The sequence below is a fragment of the Ixodes scapularis genome, unplaced genomic scaffold, assembly GCF_016920785.2.
Source record: "Ixodes scapularis isolate PalLabHiFi unplaced genomic scaffold, ASM1692078v2 PGA_scaffold9__187_contigs__length_104089568, whole genome shotgun sequence".
NCBI classification, from domain to species: domain Eukaryota; kingdom Metazoa; phylum Arthropoda; class Arachnida; order Ixodida; family Ixodidae; genus Ixodes; species Ixodes scapularis.
In genome coordinates this window covers 25,465,607-25,489,078 of record NW_024609884.1, presented here as the reverse complement: position 1 = coordinate 25,489,078, position 23,472 = coordinate 25,465,607, and the positions used below count along the sequence as shown (strand labels likewise).

General features: G+C 46.5%; 1 protein-coding gene across 1 annotated transcript; it reads right to left on the bottom strand.

Annotated features, from left to right (window-relative positions):
* Positions 1-1,817: 1,817 nt before the first annotated feature.
* On the bottom strand, positions 1,818-22,274 carry LOC121833734. Its single transcript, XM_042287263.1, has 7 exons — positions 22,228-22,274; positions 21,956-22,069; positions 10,286-10,425; positions 10,017-10,155; positions 6,713-7,581; positions 5,633-5,783; positions 1,818-2,028 (listed from the first exon to the last, which is right to left on the bottom strand). The coding sequence occupies exons 1-7, from the start codon at positions 22,272-22,274 to the stop codon at positions 1,818-1,820; spliced, it is 1,671 nt and encodes a 556-aa protein (XP_042143197.1).
* Positions 22,275-23,472: the final 1,198 nt, after the last annotated feature.

The window sequence follows — 23,472 nt, the reverse complement described above, 5'->3', positions numbered from 1 at the left end:
CTTTAACTTTTTGGCTACTAATCTTATGGATTATTTAGTGTGGTCCTCGCTTGCTAAGAGTTTCGGGTGCAGGAGAGCTGGTGGGTATTGATACTTTTTTGAGTGCCTGAAACTGCGGTACAAAAAGCAAAACTTTTAGTCGTAGGAAAAGACAAAGAAAGAGGGTTGTTTCAAACTCAGCTACTTTCTTTGGTTCACATGAATCCTCATACACCCAGAAATCTTATTCCGACTACAGCCATTTTTGAACTTCAATACCGAGACCTCCAATTACAACAAGATCATAGATTGCTATATATCGGACTCACCCTTGTATCCCGAACATTATTTACTTAAAAGATGCACACAAAAAAAACAACCTTTTTTCCTTCTCTTGTCCTCCACCTTCAAACTGAACTACATATCCAACCTTCACAACGAAGTATTTATAGCTTTCAAGACTGACTTTCCAAAAGCCCTACCCTCTCCTTCACTTGCTCGTCTTACGGACAGCAACATCGAGAAGTAACTGTTGTTAACTTCTAACACGGGACTCTGTTCAATTGAAACGTGTGAGGCTGTTGTAAAACGCTCGTGCAATCTCGGTAAAAGTACATTCGGCTCGTCTGTATTGTGCACTACAAACATGGACATGGTTAATAGCTGAGATTTTTAACATGAATATATCAACAAATGAAACCCTGCTTCCGCGTGTTTTCTTCTCCTGGTGCCCTTCCATCACGACATACGAACTCGTATGCTGACTATTAATGGGATAAATAAAAAAATAAAACTCTGCTTGATTTAACTAAATATAGTAATTAGCGAAAAATACAAATGTAACGTATATGTAACGATAGGTTCCATTTTTTAAAGTGTAACGGGAACGAGTTCCTTTTTCACATATGGAACTTGTAACGGGAACGCGTTCCAAAAATCGGAAGGAACGAGGAACGAGTTTTCGTTCCTTTTTTTGAGGAACGTGTACAACACTGTTCCTGGGGAAAACCTTGGAATAACCTCTGATATGTGACTAATAAGAAAATATTCTTTGGGCCTTAGATACACAATAACCAAGATGGACGATTCAAATACTGCATTGAAATACTTTGCATGTAATTGAAAGTGATTAGAAAGTGATGCATCAGCTCGTGTGCCCCACCACGAACAGCATGATATCGAGGGTGTGTAACGTGAAGATTTTTTTTGTGCCACTGGTAAAGCGAACAGACTGGTAGGGCCAAATCACTCCGAGGCTACGAGCTTCTTACCAACCCACGCATATACCCCCCCCCCTCCCCCCCCCCCCCCCCAAGCAAACCTCCGAACTGAAAATAATAATAATAATAATAATTCTATGCTTGGTAACTGCGATCGATCGAAAGAGAGGACCGTCACTTTTCAGAACTGTGATTTTACGTACCGCCATTGATTGGTACGCCCCGAACGTCGCGGCCCATGACGCGATTGAATATAAGAAAGCTTGACGTGAGCTCGCATTAAAAAAAAAAAAAATGTCTTTGTACCTGTACACTTCCCCGTTTTCATATTTATTGGTTTGTTTACTTTTTCCACGCTATTCTGTTTTCGTTGCTGTTTATTCCGAAGAGGTCCTTACTGTATTTAAACAAAATTAATAAATCCGTGCATTCTGCAAGCGAATTTTGGCAGGAATCAAAGTGGCTAGCGCGCGGACTCCAAATCCACATAAATATGACGTACGCTTGATTTTTGTTTTGTTTTTATCATAAAATGGCAAATTTCAGATCAATCAGCCGATCGGTTGCTCCCGTACAATGCAGTCGGCTCGTTAAAACAAACTTTATTGAGTACACACTTCACTTCCTTCCAAAGGCAACAGTCAGAAGCGCGAGCACCATGGAAAACAATGTACACGTGGAGTAGCTCAGCTGCGAGCCACTCCTGCAAATACCGAGTCCGAGAACGCGCTCCTGTTCCTGCATGATCCCTCGCAGTGTCGGCAGCCGATCACCACATCCGGTTGCTTGCATTGCGAACGTCAAGCAGGCATTGTAGCTTCTCACGTCACTGTATGGTGAAGGAGAGAAAAAAAAAACAGGTAGGTTCATCGGTTGTAGAGCGGGATGGAGAATAACATGCTTAACCATATGACAACTTCGAATCATCGATGGTGGATGAATTTTCGACTCGTTTTGGTGTATAACGAAAGCTTAAAATAAATTAAATGAAGTACGCATGTTTCTTACAAATAAAGCACATTTGACTCGCCCCGAAGAAAAAATGTGGTTTTGTGTTGACAACCTCGGGAGTTTTAATTTGCAGCAAGGATACGAGTTACACAAAAACGAGCAAAACTGAGGCTGCATAACAGACTCTAAAAAATATTGCGAGGCCCCTAAGACGGCCATTTTGACCCTGTCTGAATGCGCAGTTTTTCGTTTGTCTATTTTTTTATTTAAATTGAGGCACTTACGAATCTGCTGATTGGTCTCTAATATGATGCCCGTTGTGAGACAAAGCAAAACGTTTTTGTTGTCGCTAAAATATTAGTGCACAAGCTAACGAAGAAGTTCACACGTGAAATTCGCTCGCCCTGTTCTTTTTTCTTTAATATTTACGTCAAGGCACATTAATGCTGTTTCCAAAAATACTTAACCTCATGGCTCATGGAAATTCAGTTTGTAGTTTTTGTGATTGGAATTTTTTCTGTCTTCGAGAGTTATTACAATCATTGTACAAAAAAATGATCCATTTAAAAAAAAGTTTCTTTTCTTCTTTTTTTTTTCTTTTAGAAAGAGGGTTAAATATGCAGGCGACAATATTTCCGTTAATTCCTGCGAAAGTACTTATTTCTTGCGTTGAACTCAAACAGTGGTGCATTTGCGCTACGAAATGATCCTTCCGTAGTGCATATGCACCATGCACTGGTGTTACTAGTGGACGCACGTGGTCAAGACGTTTACTAGACAGAATTGAAAACATTTTCGTTTGCATGTTACAACTCGTTTTAGAGTGGTTATTTCAAATGTGTTATAAAAATAGGGTGTTTTCCAACAAAACGTTTTCGCATAAACAAACACTGATAATCAAGATGCAATGTTTCATAAAGACACACACGGGGAAACGAATCACACTCTGTATTTTTCTTATTTTTTTATTCTAAAGGTTTTCCAAAGGGCAATTCTCTTAGTGACCAAGCGACAGATCTGGAAGGAGCCTCGTGAAAATTAATAAAAGCAAAGACTGGACGTTCAAAAAAAAATAAATACGGCTGCCGTGATGCTTCCATTTTCATTGTTGTGGATCCAGTCAGGCAAGCGATGCGGCGAGAAAGTGAGGGGGAGAAGGAGACGAGAGCTATGCTGTATGCTGTATGAGGGGGAGGGAAGAGGGGAGGTACCAGCAAAATGGCAGATTTTGGGGGGGGGGGGGAGGGAAAACCGGGCCCCATGCCCCCCCCCCCCCCCCCCCCCCCCCCCCACGGCTACGTGCCTGGCTTGAGGCCTTCGCTTCTATCGGCCTACAATGAGAGGGCGATATAGTCAGACTATAGGTCTAATCTGACTGAGCGGGAACAAATATCAACGCAAGTCTGGCGGCCATAGCTGGGGTGGTGGCTGCTGAGCTCGAGCTGACGGTGAGTTTTCACAGTGCTTTTGCATCGTGCAGTCCAAACACTTTAAAGAAATCTGGAGCGTCTGCTCTCTTACAAATCACTTGGAAGAGCTAATCGCGGTAGTCTACGCTAAACCACGGTGCGCTAAACGCATGACGAGGCTCGGAAAAAAAAAGAAAAAAAGGACAGTGTACGCTGTGACACTGAATATGACGTTTCCGTGCTTACGTCATGTTTAGTGTCACAAAGCAGACAATTGTTTTTTATGTCTAATGGTATTTTTAGCCTCTTCATTCGCCGAGCACCCTCCGTAGATCGCCGCGATCGGCTCTCCCAGGTGCTTTGTGGAAAAGGAGACGAACCCGATTTCTCAGTGTCTATACTACCTGCAAGTGTGCCGGTCTTAGCAGCCTATATAAGTGTGAGGAGCTCCTTTTGAGCATGCGCTGTGAACAGCGCACTCTAATATGATGTCCGTAGGTAGCATATAGAGGAACTCTAGTCTATAGTAGAGCACTGCACGGGCCCGGGCCAGCCCGAAGGCCTGAGCCCGGCCCGGCCCGCGGGCCGGGCTCGGGCCGGATAGCACGCATTTTCTCGGGCCCGGGCCGGGCTCGGGCTTGAAAAAAAACAATATTCGGGCCGCGCCGGCCCGGGCCGGCCCGTGCCTTGACTGGGCCATGGCTGGGCAGTCGCGTGCCGTAAATTCTAAAGTGGTGATAACAAGTGTGCTCATTGATCTTTTAGGTGGAATGAAAACAAACAAGCGAAATGCAAGATCACTAGGACGCCGCTCAAAACACACACACACACACACACAAAAAAAAAAGAAAGACATCTTGCATTCGAAATGTGTTTACGTTGATAAAAGGAAACGTATGGATTTCATTAGCATAGTGGGAAAGTGCGATCAAGAAAATGAGGGCACTACAGTCGCAGGGTACAACATGGTGTCTTTTTCTTCTGCCTTTCAATCGAATAAAAATCAACGTCAGCTTGACTTTGCACTATGTGCCGGGGGCCTTACTATGCAACCAAAGATAAGTTAGCTACCATAGATAATTTTATGTTTATACAGCCTTTTGAAGATGCACTAGCGTGATCCTATGATTGTTTCTTTACAAATAATCTAGAGAGGAAATTTCTCAGTGGAAACGAATTGAACAACAAAGAGTACAATATCTCTTCAAGAAATGCATAAATAAAATATTCCCCACTTTTGTTATGCTCAAACTCACTTATGAAATACATGTTTTGCCCATATTCTCAAAAACAAGTTAAAATATTTGTCGTGCAAAAAAAAAGGAAAACTCGGTCCAAGTTTAAAAGAAATTGAAACCAAATGTGATCGCTTTATGCTTAGACAGTTTTTACGTTAAAACCTGAAAACTTGTTCGGGCTCATGTATATAATCTGTCGAGCTCGGGCCGGGCTCAGGCTTATATATAAAAAAATTTGTCGGGCTCGGGCCGGGCTCGGGCCGGGCTCGGGCTTCTGTCTAAACATTCTGTCAGGCTCGGGCCGGGCCCGGGCAGTCTCTTTACCGGGCCGGGGCGGGCCAGGCCTAAAAATAAATATTCTGTCGGGCTCGGGCGGGGCCCGGGCCGTGCCTTTAGTAGGCCGGGTCGGGCTGGGCCTAGAAATTCCGGCCCGTGCAGTGCTCTAGTCTATAGAACACACAGTTTTAAAAACGAAAATCTAGATGGCGCTTCAAACGACGGGAGGCGGACTGAAAGGTGTGATGGGTTTACCACTCTCCGAAGGAGCTCCACAGCTGGGGTAATCTAGTAACGTTGGTACAAACGCATCGTCCGACGTCTCGGAAGGGATGGAGCATGGGTCAGCGCCCTTGTAAGATTCAAAACAAAAACTTCGCCCAAGGCCCAGTGCTTCGAAACGCGTTGAACGCTAAGCATGCCTGTGTGTGCGTGTATGTTTCCTTTTTGTGTTTTCTTTTTTTTTTTTCTCGAGCGAAGGCTGAAATATTTATGTTTTAAAAAACCTTTGTGTCTCGGGCGCTATGCACGGCAGTGTGAGAGGAGCGTGTTCAATTACCTGCAGATAGTATTTGCGTAAACCTCCTTGCTGAAGGGTGCACTTTCTTTGGTCAGTGTTTTTGGCCACAAAGCGATCAGCTTCGTAAGCGTTACGTTGCATTTGTTGACCTCTCCCTGAAGATCCGCACCGTTACAGGACGGGCCCTTTTCTGAAACAAGATATAATGCCAGGTTCATTGATTAAATTTCATCCGCCGACAACGCGAAGCGCCTTGTCCTACAAGAGGGAACTACACAAGTCTGTTTGCCGAAGTATCAAATACATCTTGGCAGCCACTCGTTCTACAGTTGGGCGTATAAATGAACGCTAATTAACTTGCGTTTTCAGCAAAATTCACGAGAATCGGTTAAAGAAAAGGCCAAGTGATTCCGGAATAAAAAAAAAATAGCTGACATACTTTTTAATCTTAAATATAAAATTGCGGACCCAATTTGTCTTCTCATTGTGTAAGCTGCTGAAAATCGGTATAAAACTTATTTATCCGAAAAATTTAAAATTATCAACACTTCGCCGGCTATAATCAGTGGAAGTAATAACACAATCAATAAATCAGTACGTTTGGTTAAGGACTGGGTCGCTCGGCTTACACAATTTAAACTCATGTCGTCAAGAATAGGAAGATGGGAGTCGAACATTTAGGCTGACAGAGTGCGTTCCCTTCAGAAAAAAATATGATGCTTTGAGGGACATCCTTTAAAAGCCACACCAACGACACACAAATGTTTTCACGTGGCTTATTTTTTTTTTAATTGCGGTACCTGTCACGTGTGCATATTGCAGAAACGTTTTCTTAGTTTAGTATTTAACTGCCCCTTCTCGGAACGGCCCACAATTCTGCTTAAACGTTTAGGTTTCATTTTTTCATTCTTGCTCTTATCCTGAAAGACAAAATCGCCCTTTTTCTTTTAACTTGTCCTACTGCCCTGTTTACTAACATGAAATAAGCAACATAAACGAAACCAAAAATCGAAGAATAAAAGCAATTTGCGACCCCTTTCGTGCCTTGGCAGCTTCTCGACTATTGAGCCGTTGCGTGGCAACTAAGCGTCACTACATCAGGAACCTCCATATACTCACGGAAAGCCGCTTTGGCTCTAGGAGCCGCGGATGCCGAAGTAGCCGCGGAGACGTTTCCTCCGAGTAAGCGCTCCACGTTGAGCTCCGGCCTGTGCCTGATATGCTGGAACATGGCCATGTTATCCGGGAGTGCCGAGAGCACCGACTCTTCATCGGGTTCGTTATCAAAAAAGTACTCATCCTCGTAGGCCAACTTGCGCCGCTTTTCCCGCTTGGCGCGCCTCGCCTCCCTGTCTGTGCGACCGGCACCTTGAGGTTTTCCGACAAGCTTGTTCACGTCTGCTCGGCCCAACGCATCTTTGCTCCTGAGCTTTCGGTGACGGCGCCGCTGCTTCCGACCCGCCCTCGGGCGCATGTCTGGTTCCAGATCCGCGAAGTCCTCGTAGTCTTCCAGCTCCCTTTGGTTTCTGCGGCTCATGTCGCGGTACTGGTAGTTATCGGGCTTCAGGATGTCGTAGCTGTCGTCTTCGCGAAACCCGTCGGGCTCTTCGACCAACTTTCCACTCGGACTCGCGAACATGGGCTTCTGCCTCTTGGAAATCAGCTCATAGTCTTCGTCGTCATCGTAGGAGCCAATGTGGGTCGCGACCTGTTTGGACATGTGGGTATTCTTGCCCAGGTAACGCCTCAGAGCGCTTGATTTGAGTCTCTTCATTGCATTCCTGTTTCGTACGAGTTGACCCTTCTCTCTGGATCTGGCCGATACCGGTTCGCCAACCGAGTGAGAACTCGGTGCGTCGCACCGAACTTTGTACTGGTCTTCAAGGACTTTCCTGTACAGCTTCAACTGAGCGCGGATAGAAAGATCTGCAAGACACTTCGTGCCGTCCACCGAAGTTTTGAGACAGTTATGAAGTCGCACGGCGTGCCTTAGAGAAAGAATAAATGAATTTAATAAAAATATATTTGCATATATTGGTCACTATACTCAGATATACTATAAAAACTCTAGGACTAAGAGCCTAAGAGCTCCTTTCATTCGACTTAGCTAATAAATAACTTAACCGAAACATTTCAATGACTACTCACATCAGTCTTCTTTTTTTTTCTTTTTGTGCTTCCGATTAAATATAGTGGCAGCTGCGACTTAGTGTTTGGGGTTTACAGACGTTATGACCTGTCAGTTGACTGCCTCCTTGAAAGAAATTCAGCCGGCTTTGTAAGTACTATATGGTACCAAAGTGAGCCATCATTTTTTTTTTATTTTGAGTGAAAACACTGTACTCTCGTGTAATACATAATTTATTTTTATTCAAAAATGTTTTTCATAAGAGAGAGCCAGTACCAACATAAAACTGGAAATCAATAAAACACATCCTGATGTCGATCAGACGGCGGTAACACTGAATAGCACTGCCAAAGTAATCATTGCTAAATTGCTTTTCAGCGCATTAGAGTCGCAGCTGCCCTTCGCCATAAGACTCACTTTAATCAATCAATCAATCAAGTTGCTTCTTCATCAATTTCTAATCTGATATATGCAGCGTACTCAGAAACGTCCCAGCAATTTATCTTGCTTAAATCTAAGTCTAAAATCCGTCAGGCTGTTCTTCACAAAGACACCTGTGCCAATAATAAAGTCACTGAAGTCCATTTCATTCGTTTTGTTATTACGAAAAGGATGACGGAGGCTGAATATTTTTAATCAGTATTTAAAAGAATGTTTTGTGTTTAAAAGGTGCTTTCAACTAAAAAAGTGCAAACACAAACACATTTTGCATCATTCTCTTCTTAATCGCCCACCGAATGGTTTTGCATCAATCACTGGAGTATCGTAGAATGGGAAGATTATATTAATAGAACTACTAGAAATTATACAGACGGATAAGAAAAATAGTCTGCCTAGTGATTCGGCAATCCACAGTCTTGAGTAAGTTACTTTTAAAAAGTTATTCGTTACAGTTAGAGTTACTTTCAGAAAAAAGTAGCGAAGTTACCGTTACAGTTATGGCAACAAAAGAGTAACTCGTTACAGTTACAGTTACTTTTAAAAAGTAACGACGTTACTTTTCAGTTACTTTTCTATAACCATAAAAAAATTGGAAAAAACTAGAAAACGACCCTCCACAACGTTTTATTGCATAAAATTAAAAAGTACGCTTTTTATTTCATACTGTAACTTAGCAGCAGTTGCTTCTCGAAGTTAGTGTTTGAAAGTTTCCACGCCAGCGTAGTGGCGCAAATCAAAATACGTAACATGCGCAGTGCGGAGTAGTGGCGCTAATCAAAATACAAGACATGCGCAGTGCCCTCCACGTGTATTATTGTTTCCTGGTTGATTCACCCGATTAAGACGCGCTTGCACAGACAAAAGAAAAAACACAACATAGATAGCGCTTCAAGACACTAAGATGTAAGTGTTTAGTCACAAAGTATTAGCGCGTGCGTAAAGATAACTAGATATTTTTTTCATAAAGTCTACAGGAGGGTATATTCGGGTCGTGACTCGCGAGAAAGAACGTATTCACAACTTTGTACAAGGCCAACTTGACACTCGAAATGTCGAAATAGACGATTTGGAAAGTGCAAGGAATGACTAAATTGCACCCCTTCGTTCAGTGATATATTATTAATAAAACATTGGAAAGTAACTACAAAAGTAACGTCCTTACTTTCATCGTTACCTCAAAAAAGTAATAGAACTACAGTTACTAGTTATATTTTAAAAAGTAACTCGTTACAGTTACAAGTTACCAAAAAAGTAACGAAAATACAGTAACGCGTTACTAGTAACGCGTTACTACCCAAGACTGGCAATCCATTGTTATTATTTGTTTTCTTGTACTATCCTTGGTTAAAGCGCTGAATATACTGACTTATCCATGTACCGCCATCGTTTCATCGTGCCGCGGGTCCTCCTATTGGATGCAGGCGATGCTTCGCCAGTTTTGACTCATGGCGCATTAGTCTGCTGTGGCTGCTGGTGACGCGCTGCCGTTTGCGAGCACGCACCTATTGGACTATACTGTAGATGCTAACTCCGCGCCGCTGCGACGACCTAGATTGGCGTCGACACTTCGCCATTTTTGGCCCAAGTGCGCCCCAGCATGCACCACCATGGCGGTACTTGTTTATAAAATCCAAATTCATCCAGCGCTTTATCCTTGGCGATCGGGAGGCGCCATATGTTAAGGGCTGAAGAACCCTCCTGCAATAATGTTGGCTTCTAATATCCCTGTGGCACTGCCACAGACACGGAAGCGATGGTTATGAAACCAAAGTTCGCAACCAAAGACTAGCGAAGGATGTAATAAAAGGCATTGTACACGTAGTAAAAAGAGTTTTCGTGTCATTTTAGACGTACCCGCATAGCATGGTCCCGTTAATGCCTTCTTCAGCGATATTTTGGAACTGAAGTGCGCACGTGAGCGCCCGTTTCAATACAGTGGAGTGTTGGCAGTTGCTTCGCAGGTTGGGTCCCATTGCTTGGATGCTCATAGAGGCTGCCATTGAATAGAAGATGAAATCACTGTTTTGTGGCATTTTACCCTCCTCGTTGCGTTGTCCCGAACTCGCAAAACCGTAGCTACCCATCTAGGCGTGCGCCATTACAGCTTGCTATGGTGTACTTACTTATGTTGAACTTGCAGCTCTCCCGCTTGTTCTGTGTAGCATGTTTGACGAATTTCTGAGCGTGCTCGAACAGTTGATGGTTGATGCAATTCATTTTGTGCTCGGCATTTAGAATGCACCGGTGGGCGTCCTCCACAAAACTTAAAGAAAAAAGACGGGAACACTTTCATTTTGGCAGTTTACGCGCACTTTCAAAACAAGTCACCCACCATGGAAAAAAAAAACTGCAAGACAGTTCGATTCATTCATTCTAAATGCCCTATTCCGCCGCAAATTTTTGAATGATCCTATCCGTCGTATAAACCATTTAGGAACGCCTAGAGAAAGTCTCAGCACTAAATAGGAAATTCACCTCGCGTCATACGCTCGTTTCTCTCGGCTAGGGTGCGCGAGCGCATTCGCAAGACTAAAATCCCTTACGTAAGACGCGACCATGCATTCATCGAGCATAAAGCGCGACTGCAGCGTATGATCATGCACGAGCCACGATCGTTTACAAGCGTGAGTCACCATCTGCCCACACGTGGTGACAGAGCGTTTGAAAGACCTAAAGAAATGTTTTAAAAAAAATGCAGCTCGCGCCTTTAGTGTTTTATCAAAACGATAAAAATGTTTTTCTTTCGTTTTTTTTTTTGTTATTGTTATTTTCTTTCACAAATTTATATCCCCAATTAAATTCGGTCAATTTAGCGTCAGCGAGCAAACTGAAAAAGCGTAATGACGCACAATGGAAACGCGACAGATAAATATTCGATTTTGCTCACAAGAGGCGCTGCCGAAACTAGAAAGCTACACGCCTACTAGGGTACCTTGCCTTGCTCCAACTGCAACGTAACTACTATTAAGAGCGAGCTTCGGGCTTCCAGCGTTTCTGGTAAGCACGCGCGCTCGTGCAGTGCAAGCTTCGTTCAGGACAACATACCCGTGCTTGAAGTTCTAGCTTCGCTCACACATCAAGTGAAATAAAAACTTCAATGATGCTTAAGCTTCGAGGGCTGTGGAAGCAGGGAAGGCTCAAGGCGTCTTGGACTAAGGACTCCTCCCCATCGCTTTCGCATAATAAATATGTTTATTCTCTCTCTCGCCTTTCAGAGTGGAACGCGATAGCATTATCGGGCCCCGTTCGCATCGCCTTCTCATTCGCTTCTCGTGCTCTTCCTGCCAGTGAGCAGAAAGTGCGGCGGACATGGCCTAGTTTGTATTCCCTGGTCAAGACAGATAATAGAAAATTTTAAAAAGCGGACATAGCCTAGTCAGTAGCCTGTCTGGCACGCAACCGAAGGGTCGTGGGTTCAAATCCCGTCTTAATTCTTCAACATTTGTTTTAAGGCAAATGACTTACTTTATAAAATAAAATTATCTGATACATGCGGCGACCTTCAATTCGCATTACATGTCATGTTTTTAATCACTTTCACTTTACGCGTAACGCCACGTTTTACGGGAGCGTTGTGGGTTGTTTGAAATTTCCGCGCGAGGTAATGCGGTTGTGATGTCATGGCCCTACCGACCAATCAAGATTTTCCCGTCAAAACGCCACCGATGCCGGCTTTTCTGCGAAACGAGCGCCTTAACGCTATCGCGTTAATAGATTGATCTTGCCAGCTAGTTTCGTTATGCCACCGCTGCCGGCATGCATCGTGGGAACTGTAGTCTTTCTGCACGCGCGACGACCTCCCTGCTATGCCACTGCGGGTCTACGCGAGCGGAGCACGAGACGGCAGGACTTCACTTGTTCACTGGCACATGCCTTCTGTCATAGCCTCCTCTATACTGACAAAGCCTAGCAGATCGCCACCAGACGCGGCCGCCGAAATCGAAAAGGTAGAGCGACAGACAACAAATGAGAGGAGAGCCACCTGACGGGCGCCCCGCTGCGGTGAGACGCCGAAACACACTTCTCCCGAGTGATGGAATGTCCGCTCGTGCTCCTCGCGTTCCTCGCACTACCGCTTCTTTTCTCGTCGGGTTTGAAAACCATATTTCGGGTCCTCGCCGCTGTAAAAGCTGTGCGCTGACGACCAGGTTCCCCGAGAAATGCACTCTGCTACCAGATCCTCGCGCCCCAAATCTGCGACCGGGCACTTTCTGGCTCCGCCGTCGAACTGCCAGGCTCTGTAAGTGTAGAGAAGGCTATGCTACTGTCGACTGAGGTGATGGCGTCGTCACGCATGCATGGAACACTTATGCTGGATTCACACTGGCGTTCGAATCGCGACCGCGAAGCGGATCTACTCACTTTCTTCATCAAATTCGCGTGAATTTGGACTGTTTGCTTTCAGCAACCGCTTTGCGAATGCGGTTCAGCGGTGATGGCGCGTTCACACCGGAAGCGGATCCGCATCCGCAAAGCGGATCCGCGCGTTCTCAACCGCAAAGCGGCTATAATCGAGCGGTTGGGGCGCGTTTTTGCCAACCGCTTTCTCCCAACCGCTTTCGTGAACCGTGAAGTGGCAACCAATCGCAACGCGGCGCTGACGTGACGTCAGTGGCTTTTGAAACAAGATGGCATCTGTCGCTGGTGAGGCGTCCAAGGCACTGTAGTCCTAGCGTTGAAGCAGACAAATCAACGAAGAAACGTGATGTTCACGTTTTTTACCTGAATCCGTCGCGAAAAGAATGGACCCGTAATCTTAGAGGGCTTCGTTCCGGACATTTGGTTCGGGTAAGAGTTTGATTATTATTCGGGGTGCCAAAGCCCCTCGCTCTCTGCCTTGTTCTTCGCCCGTAGAAGATCGGAAACCACTAAGATAGCCGCGTGAACTACTGGAAGCTTTCGACACCGTGCATGACCACCATAAAGGCCGATAGAGACGTCGTGAGCCCTATTGCGTAGCTTACACACTACCACGGAGCTGGCAGGGTACCTGCGCTAGCTCGACCTGTAACGGTTATTGCTACCAAAAGGAATAAAGGGAGCATACACAAGAAATGAAGTGTACGTACCAGACGATGATAGATAATCCATACAGCGTTTATTTGAGCTTAATGTCAAACAAAAAGTTAACTCGATCGACGTGCCTGTGACGACAGGAGAGTCCCCCACCAACGAAGCCACGAGCGGCTAGCACCGAACACATTCCGCCGTACCAGGGCCAACCAGTGCCGCTCAGAACTCCGAAAATGATAACAGCGAACAACGCGGGGGGAAAACGGAGGCCAGGTTCAGGAAACGATCTTGTGCCACAAATGTGCGTACGATAAAATGTAAGAACAAATTGCACGAAACGAAATTATCGTAACTTTTGTGCAGGTTATAATGGAATCCTACGACAGTTCCGGAGCTGTCTTACGCACAGTGCTACCAGTTCAGCTATTTTGTAGCTAGATTTGGCTACTTTTGGAGTATACTAGCTACCAAAAACTCTCTTCAAGAACGAGTAACTAAGCTGGTTTTTCTTATGGCATCTAGCTCCAAATTTAGCTATTTTCACGGATTTTAGCTCGTATCGAACGAATTGCGTTCGAGGTTGCCAACGTGGTGTCGCCGCATTTGGAAATCTTCCAAAACTTCCAATTTCGAACTAAACTCGGTTCCCCTCTTTCTCCCCAACTTCTTTAACTAGATGATCGGGCCGCAGAAGCCTTTACCCGCGGCGGCTTATCTTCGCAATAGTAGTTCAGAGAGCAATCGCTACACGCATAAAAAATAGCACTTCGATAAATTAGTCACTGGCCGGCGAAGTGTCAAAGGAGGCGGAAGGCTCAGTTGATTCAGCTGATGTATAGCTGCTCTCCTTACTGACCTCATCTACCGCTCGAGTCGTAGCCTCCTGCCTCCTCTCCATCGGAGCCACTAATCGACTAATCCGCGTCGTCGTTCGCTTCACGGCACCGAAGTTTGAATATTCAAGACCGGTTCTCCCGTTTTCAACTGGCTCTCTCCATAGGGCTCTAACAACTCTCTGCCCTAGCACCGGTCCTAACCTCCTTTCGATCACTAACGACGCCGAGGTTTGAACAGCAAACAACGGTTCTCAGAGCATGCTGACGCTACTAAGCTTGCGAACCTTTCGGATTCATTTCCTGTAGATCGCACGCGACTGCGCTTGCTCCTTTTGTAGTCGCAGACGGCAGTAAAATAATCGAGATGGCAAGTACAAGCAAAGATTGAGGCACTGCTGGCTCAAGGACGAAGGCTACAAGCCGTGGCTTATGGCACTGTCAGGTGACCCATTCAAGGCATTTTGCAAGTTTTGCAAGTGCGCTATCGGATCAAAGAGAGCTAGCCTCGAAAAGCACGGGACGTCAGCGAAGCACAAGGCGAGAACGCAAAGTAGAGGAACTCAACAGCCAACTCTGCTTGATCTGGCAACACCAGTAAAGCCGTCCCCTCTAAAGCAGGAAGAGTATACGCTCGCTCTGTATGTCTCCGAACATTTCGTGTTAAACTCTGTGGACCATTCGGGAGAAGCTTGTAGCGTAATGTTTGAGGACAGTTAGACCGCTTCCAACATTAAAATGCATCGAACAAAATGCACCAATGTGGTGAAGAACGTTCTTGGGCCGCACTTTGAGGCACTCTTGCGTGAAGACGTCGGCGATCAGAAGTACAGTTTCCTGATCGACGAATCAACCGACATAGCGTTATTAATGTGCTGGGAATTCTGATTAGGTACTTTTTCCTCTCAAGCTTCGAGATCGTGTCCACATTGCTGGCCCTGCAAGAGCTACAGCAGTGCAATGCTGAAGCCATTGCATCGGCACTCCTCGATGGCTTGCGAGCCAAAGGTTCAAAACCTGAAAACCTTGTAAGCGTTGGTGTTGACAACGCCAGTGTGATGACGGGCGTTATTAGCTGCGTCTACACCAGGCTACGACAGGACCTCTCTCACCTCGTGATGGTGCAGTGCGTCTGCCACTCGGTGCAGCTTGCTCTATCTCTCCCCTCGTCGTGCCTGCTCCGGAATGTGGAATTCCTTGTGTGAGAAACCTACCCGTGGTTCTCACACTCCGCAGCAGGAAAGCTGGAGTACCGGAACCTGTACCGTGAAATGAATGACGGCGAGACCCCGCTAAGAATACCTCAAGCTTGTGACACCCGTTGGTTATCCATCTACGCTGCAGTCAATAGGATAGGTTCTCAGTGGGACACGCTCAAGGAGACCTTCAGGAAGGCTCAGAAGGACGAGAACTGGTATACAGCTCTGGTGCTGTCTGAGATGTACAGCGATCCCATCAACAAGTGCTACGTGTTGCTGCTCGACTGGGTTTTAGCCGAAGCCCAGCGGGTGAACGAGGCTTACCAAACAACGAACCAGGACCCTACGAAGCTGTTGGAGGATTTGGTTGCCCTTCTGAAGTCGATGGCGTCGTCGGTATCGCTGCCAACGTCGTTGTATGACATGCTCAGTGTGAACATAGACGAACATCTGGACCCGAACCCGTATTTTGGTCATCGGTATGAAACCTCAGTCAAAGATACCGCTTGTCCCGGGATGCCGGTAAGGAGCTTCGTCTTCGATCACGACGCTTCATTGTTGACCTCTTCAGCCAGTTCCGTCAACGACTGCCTGAGAACATCCAGCACCTGGAAAAGGCGTCCGTGTTTTCCGTGGAGAACGCTTTGAAGATGGTTCAGGGGTCCATCACACAACTCGCAGCACAGTTTCTTTCGGACGAAGCTGTGTCTGCCTGTGAAGCCCAATGGAGGAACTTGCGCCACGTGAAATGGTGCTCCACTAAGTCAACCGAGAAGCTTTGGGCGGACGTGGGTACTTACAAAGGTGCGCAGTGGGAAAACCCCTTCCCGGAGCTGTCCTCTCTTGCCATGACCGTGCTCTCCCTGCCATTCTCCAACGCTAGCACGGAGAAGTGCTTCAGCGACATGAACATTGTAAAGAGCGAACTGAGAAACCGACTGGACTTCGACACGCTCAACGCCATTCTCTCCGCAGTCCGTAACAGCCTGCGGAGAATGAGAAAAAAGTGCCACGAGTACCGGCTTCAGAGTCCCGTTCTAGCAAAGGATGGAACGATGTCCTCGTACACCACAACAGAAGACCAAGCGCAGCATGCAGCAGACGTAATTGAAGAACTTCTGCAAGGCTGAGTTCTTACTGAGAGGAGAAGTTGGAGCAGATATACATCAGCGTTGTTAACGTGCTTCACTAATTGTAAGTAGTTTTCTAGTCCACAATCGCAAAAAGTCTGCGCCTTCTAGACCCAAAGGCATGTTCCTTTATTTATATCTTCACATATATTGTTATAATCTACATTTGTTTTCAAGCACCTTGGTCCTACTCGTGATTTATGTTTAAAACAACCCCAAGGGGTCAATAAAGATTTACTTAAACTTAACGGTTTTATTATGTTTGGCACTCTCTTCCTGTCGGCATGAAGTATGATGTGTTGGAAAACACCGCTGCATTTTTATATATAGGTTACGGCAATGAGCCTACAATTAGCGACGCGCTGCACCCCATTCACAGGACAGGAGCAAATGAGAAAACGACACTTGCGAAAGTGACATGAATGGCGGTGTAACATGACCCATTCGCCGATCATTAAACGGGCCATCCACGCAATTCGCCGACGAGGCGAGCGTCGGAGTTTTTGGAGTTCCTGCACGGAGTAGCACGATTCTTGCATGCGCCCTGATACTTTTGTAGGAGACGATTTTCTCGTCGCAGCGGTCGGTGCAGTCGGGGCAGCCGATTGGGGCAGCCCCTGCTCGCGAAGTGGTCTGCTACAACCCCGGTCCTTCCTGAATAAACCGGGTAGGGTAAGCGGTTAAACTGGATAAGCCACTGCCTGCAGCAACCGCGGCGCGTTATTATTATTATTGTTTTAATAATTGAAGTTTTCGTTTACAACTGCCCCACTTCAGTATATTTTTTTTAAGTGCACCAAAAATGTACAGTGGATAACCTTAGTTTAATTTCAGGCCCGAAATTCGATTGGGTCAACTTTATCGGACCATTGGAAGCTAAAAAATAGGTTTCGAAAGGACCCGGGACATTTCGCTATTTTTAACTCCTTCCGTGAGGATGTAGCTACCTTTAGCAACTTTAGGAAAGCCGTTCAGCTATTTTTCTCCTTTATTACTTGGCAACACTGCTTACGCACTTTTTAGCAATCAAATCAACATGGCCCACAGCGTCGCTCAAGCAGTTACTTGGTCGCAACGACCAACATACATTTATTTTTTCTACATGCTCTTCTCGCGCATTCCGACTTCGAGCACCAAGAAAAAGGAAAAAAGTGCCTGAAACCGACCACGACGGACATGAATGTTGCATCCACAAACACCCGGGAAAAGCTACAACAATAACGATCCCACCGACCAAGCGACCGCCAAGAGCGAGCTCGGCAGAATATAGGCGTAGCAAGTCACTCCGACCTGCTCCGATGCTGCGTTCCTCCGACTGTCCCTGGCCAAAACCGTCTGCCCATGACCGGCTGGCTTGTCGACTAGAATATTCCCACGCGGCTCTTGTAGATCGTTCCTTTATTAGTAGTTTGATCGCTGACCTCAATTTTAGATTGAGATGTCATTATCTTCCTCTTGTCGTCCCCTTGTTTTCCGAAGCACTAGTGACGAACGTTGTCATTGAAAAATGACTCTCATCGATTCTATCTCCTTGTTTTGTTTGATATATAGCTCAAATGAACGCCGTATGGATTACCTTCGCAACATTGCATGTAGACTTCATTATTAGCATGCCATTTCTATTCTGATATGACGGTACGTGAACATTGTCAAGCAAGAACAGTTCGTGGGAACTACGCGATGCCGCTCCAAGCTTTCTTTGCCGAGTGTCACGTCAGCATTGAGTTGCAATCGTAAAATATTGGTCCCGAAGCGCTTACCAAGGCGCGATTCATTAGCGCGAATCCAGCACTTCGATCAAACGCGCGCGCCCGCTCCAAGTGTGAACAGGTATTTGCGTGGCTCATGCTGACACTTTCGTAGTTTAAACGTATCTTTTTTAACGTCGGCTCGCTCCTGCACCTCCGAGGCCACGAAAAACTCCCTGGCGATTTGTCTCTATCTACGCCGCTTTCCAAACGACCGGCACGGGCAGTCTTCTTTTAGCAACGATGACAGTTCTGTTGACTTCGTAGCGATCAAGTTTGCAGCAGTCGATGAATGCGGTTATCCCGGCCTTGGCATTCGTGCCCGTTTAAATCGTATTAGCGTCTACATTTCACAGCACGGATACGAACCCCAGACAAACGTTGGGGAAAGGCCTCCTGTGTTTGTTATTCAAATCCCACGTGCTCCAAACTGCTCCGAACCATGCCGAGCTCTCCGTTTGGTTGGTTGTGTTGCAGAAGACGCCGTCGCCATAGCAACAGCCCGCTGTCGCGGGGATCGGGAGCTTGCGGCACACCCGAAGTTCTACTTTTTCCGTACGAGAACGTCGCTTTCCTCCTCTCACTTTAGAATGGGTTCGTGAATACCAGTTTCTCCTCTTCTAACGATGTTCTTAGCTTACGAACATCTTAGCTAAGTTGTCGATACCTAAGAAACTCTTCGTGAATCTGGCCTCTGGCCCTCTATCTTGAGAGCAATGTCAGATATTCATGCGGGAAGGGTCCACCGCGAACGAAAGGGTCGGGGCCATCCTCTTCTGAGTCAGCAAGGCGCGCCTACGCCTGGAGGGGCTCTGCTTGTGTACGAAGTCGATGGAATCGCAGGTGGGTTTTGCGGGTCCATGACTCTTTTCTCGCTGCCCGAAACTCGTAATGCATGCGAACGGCCTGGAGAAAAATCTTCAGAGTGCCAAAATACCTACATTTTCACTTATTAAACTGGATTTTGGATTGTAAAACAGGGTTGTCGAATGCAAGTCTCAAAAGATCACGCCTGATCGCCAGGAAACTGCCAGTGTGAATGCGCCATGAATGCGACGTTAGTGAGGTCGGTTCATGCGCCGAGAAACTGAGGGAAAGGAGGTGACGAGAGCTCGTAGCGACGTCAGAACGCCGAGCTCTGGTTGGAATGATTAGTGGGTAGACCTAAAGCTGCCTTCGTCTCCATCGCACTTGTCGAACGCGTTAAAAGCCGAAGACCAGACTCGAGATTCTGCAAGGCAGAAGATCCTCCTCACCATGGGGGAGGAGAAAACGGGCAGCGGTGGACAGGGTAGAAGGAGGGAGAGGAATAAAAGTGGAAAGCGCGAACTGGTCGTCGGCAAACTGGCGCTGTGGTCCGTGAACGTTTCACCGCTGAATCAAGAAAGCTGGACTCTCTTTCCGTCTTTCAGTTTGAACTTTGAACACGACAGCGAGTCGTTGCAAGACGTGTTCAGTCGGAGAGGGAGAAGTGTTGTCACTGACCCACCCTCTGTCCACATGCTCGGTGTGTTTCGCTGCATCCGGGAGTCGGACCGGTCGCCCCGCCGTGACGCCCGTATCCACGCAAGCCTTGCCGAACCAAGCATTAACCACCTCTCCACCCCACACGGGAACGTGATTGGTAGCTTGCAGTGGCTTTGTTATGCAACACGTCACGGGGCGAAACGCCGTGGCTTGCCGTGATCTGTCGTGGTGAGGAGTGAAGTGTCCCCGGCTTTTTTTTGACAAAGGAGGAGGAGGAGTAAACTTTTATTGATTGCAAGAGACTTTTGGTCTAGGTGGGGCCCTTAGTCCAGGGCTTTAGCGCTCTCTGCCGCAGCCTTCGCCCATTGTAGCGGTGAAACCTTCACGGACCACGGCGCCAATTGGCACAACCCTTTAGACGCGGAACGCCAGCGTCCCGCGTTTGGCTCTCGCATTCCAAAGCGTTCAACGAAAACAGTGGAGACAAAAGCTTTAGATCTACCCACTAATCAATCCAACCAGAGCTCAGCGTTCTGAAGTCCCCGCTCGCTCTTGCCTCCTTCTCTCCCTCACTTTCTGGGCGCGTTGACCGTGGGATATTCCCACGAAAGTGGGAATGTCCCACTGTCCCATTTTAGGCAGAGGGACGTATTCGAAATTCCTTAAAAACATTTTCAAAAATAAAAACGAAAGCCAAATATTTAGCGTATACGCCATGAGACTGCAGAGTCCTCAGCTTTCACAAGTACCGAAAATCTACGCATCGTAAGTACCGGCATGACGTTAAAGGTTTTAACCATAGCATAGTGATGTAGCTGTACAAAAAAAAATCGGCAGACACACTTAAGATGGCTTACGTGTAGGAATGCGAAAGCATTCCGCACAAAGCATTCCTACAAGCAGGTCGCCACGTCTTCCTTTCGCACATGGCACTCCGGCGGTGAGATCACTTTCCGCAGGCGCGGCGAACACTGCCGGCTTCACGACGGCTTCCGTGACAAAGCATTGTGTTGCTGTGCTTTTCTTTGTGTTTTATTGGGAATGCGAATTTAGGTGTCATTTCGTTCATCCAATGGAAATTTAGGTGCCGTTTTTCGCTGCTACAGACAACAAAAACGCCGGCTTCACTTAGATAACGCCGGCTTCGCTCCATGGGACAGTTAATGCCTTCGCACTAAAACGAGAAAACATTAGTGTGATTTAAAGATAATCGTGATGTTTCCGGTTTCACGTAAAATAGAGTGGCCATCGTTTGATTAGAAAAATCTCCGAACCCGGCGTGTGTTTTCAGCCGCGCACCTGTCGCCAGTTCTCCCCAGTTCTCGAAGTGGAGTGGCAAGGCAAGTTTTTTGCACCCCCCCCCCCCCCCCCCCCCCCCCCCTGAAACAGCCGACACTGGGCAGCGCAGACTCTGGCCGGCGGCGCCCAAGGGATACCAAGGACACAGCTTCCCGGCTCTGGGGGGGGGGGGGGGGCTGGGCTGGGCTGGTTTGCCTACTAGTCGAAAACAAGTTGGTACGCCACGGGTGGTGCGTCACAATCGATCTATGAACGTTGTCCCATCTCGTACCTTCTGAAAGCTCCATTGACTGGCCGGCTGCAGAGCAACCTACGCCACAACAGGCGTTTGCCGTATCCATTGGTGTTGCTCTACCACCGCAAGAATGGCGGCAAACGCCAACGTTACGCAGTTATGACATCACCAGTCGGGAATCGATGGGACAAAAAAAAAATTAAACGCACGTTAAACACATCAGTCTGACAGGCTGACACAGGTTCCAAGCATACTTTGGCTTCTTGCTTTCGTCTCATGATTCTAATTCGGCTCAGGTAAAAAGGCAGTGGTGTCTTGCCGGAGTATCATATAAAATGCAACCCCAAGTTGTGCTTATTGTGTGCCGTTCAGAGCCGGCTAAGCGCAGCAGCGCGCTGTTCAAGATCATAAAGGAAGAGGATTTTTGAGCTAGCCACGAAGATCGACGGGATATTTTACTCGCTGCTGAACACAAGGACATGGCGGTTCACATAAGGTTATTATAGAACAAACAAAAAAAATAAAATATACCTTTACAGAAGTATTCGTGTTTTATTCTGGCGAGTATCGAGTTGTGCCCGCGCATGCCATAGAAGTGAAAACAAATACTCGTTTCAGGCATGTTTGCATTCATCTTGTGAAAACAAAAGGTAAACTCGTATCAAAATTTGTTACTGCGGTACCACGTCTTTAGGCATGCTACCATACTGAGCTTATTTAAACAAAGCCCAACAAAATGTATCGGAGCACCCCATTGTTTTCATAAATGACAGACACTCGGCGCAAAGAACGCAGCGCCGTTCGACGAGGCCCAACTACAATTGTTCAGAGCAGGTAAAGACGTTCTCCGAGACAACGCCGAAACTTACCTGCAAGCATCCTGGTACCCGGACCATAACGACTTCGACCTATCGTCCGCCAGCGAGAAGTATGTTACACAACACATCATAATTTTCTTCAGAGCCATCAATTCATTACACTCACTGAGGAGGAGCGGACCTGCAGAATACGATGTTGCGATTACACGCATGAATAAGCTATAGAAGCTATACTTTTTTTTTCTATTTTATTGTAATGGTCGGGGTTAACCAGAAGTAGACACAGACTAACGCCACGATTCCTTGACGATAGATTCTTCTACCTTGGCAGGTATTTGCCGGTCGAGAACATGAATAATTCCGTAAGCATAACTCCGTAAGGTTAAATTCAGATATGATCCGCTTGTGAATAACTTGATGAAGAGTAAGCGATACGTTACCCTCGAAGCCCACAGAGTGACAGAGGGAAGCACGCGACAGCTCTCTGCAGAAGATGTGCGCTCCGACAAGGCGTTGTCACATGCATTGACAGACAGAGCTCTTAACAAAGAGATTTTTCAATACATTGACACGTTTGAAGCCTTAAAGTTGTTTCTTGTGGTTTGTTTGGAAATCCGAAGACAGTCATTTTGTCTGTGTAAGATCGAAGGGTGATATCTCGCATGCATAAATGTCAGACTTGTAGCTTTGCAAATCTGTATTGGCCCGATGGATGGATGAGTCTGAACCCTTTGAATAGGGCGGGAAATTGCGCCACCTAGCCAGTGTCTTTTTTTTTACATTTATTTAACCATATAGTTATATATCTAGAGATTTATTTTTAAAAGCTGTGTACGATCCGTACCACGGAGGCGTCTCTATACAACCGGGTGCCCACACACTCCACCGTATACGGGTCGCCCGGAAGGGAATAGGAAGATATTAATCCTTCCCTCGACTTATGCCACCTGTCAGATAATCTCTTCTTGGTTGTCTCCGCCTTCCCGTGTCTATTTTTCCCTCACTATCCCTAAATCCCACTGTGTTTGTTAAAGCAGTCGCCTCCTCGGCTACTACAGACCCCGAGTAGATGGAGTGGCGCCACCATCGGGTTCTTGTCGTGACGTAGTTTCAAGTATCACGTGACCGCGTCTGCACTTCGTTGGTATCATGTAGGTTGAGGTGTATCATTCACAATTCATGTTTGATCCGTTAATTTCAACGAGAGTTTGGGGTTGCGTGTAACTTAATTGTTTTGGTTGTACCACAGACTCCTCTATGGTAGAAAGCCTGTCCGAACCCAAAGAAAAGCAGCCACGAAAAAGGGTCAGGAAAGGCGAAGAAGGGGGATGCCCAAAGCGTTCTGGAGGGGATCTCTTGGTGGCGCCACTATAGCACGAGCGGTCACGTCCAAAAACACACCTCTTCTTTCTTTTTGTTTTCTCTTTTTAGAGGAGAAATATGACGTCAGCTTACATGGAGAAAGAGAAGGGTTCCTCTTTTATTCCATGCAACGGTAACCGCATCCTTTCCGCGTTTCCTCGCTGCCACTGCGTTTGAAACAAACAAAAAAAGGCGAAGAAAAAAAT

Coding starts and splice junctions, on each gene's coding strand:
- LOC121833734 (XM_042287263.1), bottom strand. CDS start 22,274: ATGCTTACGGAATTATTCATGTTCTCGACCGGCAAATACCTGCCAAG. Junction 10,426..21,955: donor GGGTACCAGGATGCTTGCAG/GTAAGTTTCGGC, acceptor TTTTTCTTTAAG/TTTTGTGGAGGACGCCCACC. Junction 7,582..10,016: donor AACGGGACCATGCTATGCGG/GTACGTCTAAAA, acceptor TCTTTCTCTAAG/GCACGCCGTGCGACTTCATA.